This window comes from Topomyia yanbarensis, chromosome 1 (genome assembly GCF_030247195.1).
Source record: "Topomyia yanbarensis strain Yona2022 chromosome 1, ASM3024719v1, whole genome shotgun sequence".
NCBI lineage: Eukaryota > Metazoa > Arthropoda > Insecta > Diptera > Culicidae > Topomyia > Topomyia yanbarensis.
Genome location: NC_080670.1, coordinates 168,065,855 through 168,069,889, shown reverse-complemented (window position 1 = coordinate 168,069,889; position 4,035 = coordinate 168,065,855). Strand labels below are relative to the sequence as shown.

The following is a 4,035-nucleotide window of genomic DNA, read 5'->3' as shown; positions in this document are numbered from 1 at the left end:
TTCGCTGGTTGGACACTTTTTAACTGGACCGCTTTTTAGTTGGACCTCCGCCAGTTGTCCAACTAAAAAGCATCAGACCGTCAAAATCTCATGTCAAATTGATTTTGACAATCTATCTAACTATTTTTTACACTACTAATGTCTTCTTTGGAGAGTTTTTGACATTTGTCAGTCGGCCCAACTATAGCGAATTAAACTCGTTAGTTGTACATAGGCTGTGGCCCAACCAAACGAATCACGACTGTGTAGACGAAATCTATTAAAATCGGTCTAATTCAACGTCCCAGATTTCAACCATTTCAATCGTTCGATCAGTCGGTAGTTTGAAACCAAATTTACGCAAATTAAATCTGGCATCTTATATGTTAACGAAAATTGTTCACCGGACGAAACCCAACTTAGTTAGTTAATTAATCAGTCGACCTCAAAGCACCCTATTTCGTAAGTCGACTGGGAGATTTGTCAATCATCAGTTTTTTATGGGCGCAGACTTGCTTTCATACTCTCCGCGGGTCTTTATATGTTAATGTTGTACCATTGTCTTTGTAAAAAAAAACTAACGCGCCAAACCGCCAAACGTGAAACGAATTGATCTGCCAAAACGATCTGATCGACTCAACGATGAGTTTAAACAATCTTCCAGTGGAGGTAAGCAAGATAAAATATTATTATTTCCCCTTATACTTATTCAACTCTACCATAGATCCTACAGTTGATCTTCCAATATCTCCCAGTGCGAGAACTTCGCGTTCTCTCACAAGTCTGTCGCAAATGGGCTATAACGGCCTTTTCGGGGCCCTGCCTGCAGAATGTAGAACTATACATCAATACTTTCAATTGTGGCGAGTCCCTCCAGGAGCTGGAAAACAGCCAAAGGCGCTATCGGAATTTACGCGTGGACTTCGATCGTACGTCTGATCAACACCTGCTGCGGTGTTTGTTAAAAATGTTGCCAAGATTTAGCGAGTCCCTGGTGAGTCTGACGATAGATTGGTGTGTGCATGATAGCCCACTAGATTTACATGTTCTGTTGGCGCTTCTTAGGAAGACCCCGGTTCTGAAAGAACTGCGGGTATTTGACAATGGGAAGTGTGGTTCTGAATTAACAACCTTGTCTGAAATGCCGGTTCTGCATCAGTTGGAAGATGTAGCTTTGCCGATTGGCGTTATGGACACTGTTGAGTTCGATTTGGCCAAACTGGCACCCAACGTGAAGCGTGTCGAACTCGAGTTCTCTGGGAAGCATCCCTGGGAAGCGATCAGGTCATTGAACGGAAAGCTACGAACGCTTAATATTCGTACAGTAACCAAAAATAATTTCAGACAGCTTTGGGCGTTGGAGCCGGATAAGCTGCAAGAACTTTGCCTAGTTAGACGTGGCTGTAACCTATCTCCAAATGATGTAACTGTTCCATATGCCATGCATTTCTTTCCGAAATGTTCAAAATTAACGGCACTTAGACTCGAATTGAACGTTCCATTACCGGTTTTACAAGTCATAGCTAGGTGCTGCCCGCACCTAAAGGCGCTCTTAGTTTTCGGTCACGATAATGGGTGGCAGGTACTAAAAATTTTACAGCATATTAGCAAACTAGAGAGCCTGACAATATCAGAAACGACTTTCGATTACTACAGAAAAAGTGAAGATATATGTTTACCAGGTCTCAAGAACTTGGAGCTGGATACACCGGATTTAACGGACGCTGATCAGTTCTTCATTCTGTTGGATAGTATTATGCCACAGTTAACCGCGTTGCAACTGTCACACTACAGTAAGATAGATGAAGATTACTTCGTGTGTCTGCAGGCTTTATTTGAATCCAAATTACGGAAGTTAGAAAAGTTATTGCTGTTCGAGGAGGTAAATATGATACTCATATACGATAACAAATAGAAATCATTATAGAAACGTATCATTTTAGTGCACTTATTTTCCTTCTCATTTATTAAGTCAACTCAATCTTCTACCTAATCTGAAAGAACTGCGAATGGTTTACCGCACTTTAAAGCCTTGGAGGCGTTCTGCAACTATACCGGGTATTCGATTGTTTGCGGTAAATGTTCCGGTAAGTTTTACCTTAATACAGCGACACTGTGATATAATTTCTGATGTTTTTTGGCCGTCCTAGCTGAGCGACTTCCAATTGCGTGGTCTACTGAAGCTTTTTCCATCGCTAACCACATTGGAGTTGTTGGTACACAATGAGTCGCCTAGGTTTCTAGAAGAACTGAGCAGGGTTATGCCACGATGTGATGTTGTTATTAGAACGATCCCTCTTATAGAGAGATGGATTTAAGCTGTCGTAGATTTTATGTTACATCTAATATAAATACATTAAAAGAGATATTAGGATTGTTCCTTAGAGTATTTATAAGTAAATATCTAGTAGTATAAGCGTATTGATCATCCAGTCTACAATAGATACAGTACAATGAATTGCTCTTAGTGTACATTTTATTTCATGTCTTTGTGATGGCGGAGTCCGTAGAGTTGAAATAAAACGACCTTTTACTAGTAATGACGGGCTAATAATAATCTTCTTTTTATTTCTTTTCTTCCTATTCCTAAGGTTTTAAGCGCAAAATTCTGTCTGAATGCAGTTGTGTGTAGAACGATACCACCGAGTTCCTCCCAGTTACACCAAGAACCAGACTTACTAGTGTAATTTTCGTTTTTTCATCTTGAACTGGATGTTCGTCGATTCCTTGTTCGCAGCCGAAAGCTGGTTTGATACGGTCAATAGATATTCTCAGTTTTACCATGCCTAAGACGTCAATATATTTATCCCGACGCTCGATGACTTTAGACCAGCCCCCTGTCAAGGACGACGTCTCTGTACAGCCAGCATAACTGCCATGAAAGGCAAAACATTGATTTTGAACCGAATGATTAGAAGCTGTATTTAGTTACAAAATGTCGATTTTCTGAATGATATGATATTAAATCATCCCACAAGATGCAAAACGTCGTGTGGAATGCTTGAATATCGAGCATAGTGCCGAACATAATTCTTTGTTTGGGGCTTTATAGCTATAACGCCCCATATACACTAAGGTTTTTTTTTACACGGTTTTTTTTTGCACGGTTTTTTTTTACACGGCTTTTTTTACACGGTTTTCGCAATTAGCACGGTTTTTTTTTGCACGGTTTTCGCAATTAACACGGTTTTTCGCAAAAATATTCTAAGTCCTTTTAAAGGCAAAAGACTTAGACGATTTCTCAACAATTTTTTTTGCACGGGTTTCGCAAAAATGTTCTAAGTTCTTTTGGAGGCAAAAAACTTAGACGATTTTTGATCAATTTTTTTTTTGCGCGGATTTCGCAATTAACACGGTTTTAGCAAAAATCCTTATGAAGGCAAAAGACAGACGGTTTTTTTGCACGGATTTTCAAATTTACACGGTTTCTGCTTTTCCATTTTGAATGCAAAGAATTTCGAAGATTTTTGGAAAAGTGGAAGTGATTGCTTTTGGAACAGCATTAACGAGTAGATGCCAAATTTTCATGTCTGAGGCTATTTAGAAAACCAAGATGGCGACTTCCGGTTCAGTGGAATTCTCTGAAACCCCATCAATATGGCTATTTTTGGAACGGGATTGATGAGTGGACGTCAGATATCGATGTTTAAGGCCATTTTGAAAACCAAGATGGCGACTTCCGGTTCAGTGGAATTCCCTGAAACCCCATCAATATGGGTATTTTTGGAACGGGATTGATGAGTGGACGTCAGATATCGATGTTTAGGGCCATTTTGAAAACCAAGATGGCGACTTCCGGTTCAGTGGAATTCTCCAAAGCCCAATCAATATGAGTATTTTTGGAACGGGATTGACGAGTAGGTGCCAAATTTCAATGTCTGAGACCATTTGGAAAATCAAGATGGCTACTTCGGTTTAGTAAAATTTTCAATTACCACAACAATGTGAGAATTTTTGTAATAGCGTTAATGAATAGATACCGGATGTCAATTCCGGAAGTCATGTTTTCATCTAAGATGGTGACTTCTATTTTAGTGCCAAGACGATGTTTTAAAT

The 4,035-nt window shown here is 39.6% G+C and overlaps 1 protein-coding gene across 1 annotated transcript; it reads left to right on the top strand.

Annotated features, from left to right (window-relative positions):
* Positions 1 to 515: 515 nt before the first annotated feature.
* LOC131680656 (uncharacterized) lies at positions 516 to 2,345 on the top strand. The gene is made up of 4 exons (XM_058961372.1): positions 516 to 648; positions 704 to 1,861; positions 1,923 to 2,066; positions 2,130 to 2,345. Exons 1-4 carry the CDS (start codon positions 622 to 624, stop codon positions 2,295 to 2,297), a joined length of 1,497 nt encoding a protein of 498 aa, XP_058817355.1. The 5' UTR covers positions 516 to 621; the 3' UTR covers positions 2,298 to 2,345.
* The last annotated feature ends 1,690 nt before the right edge of the window (positions 2,346 to 4,035 follow it).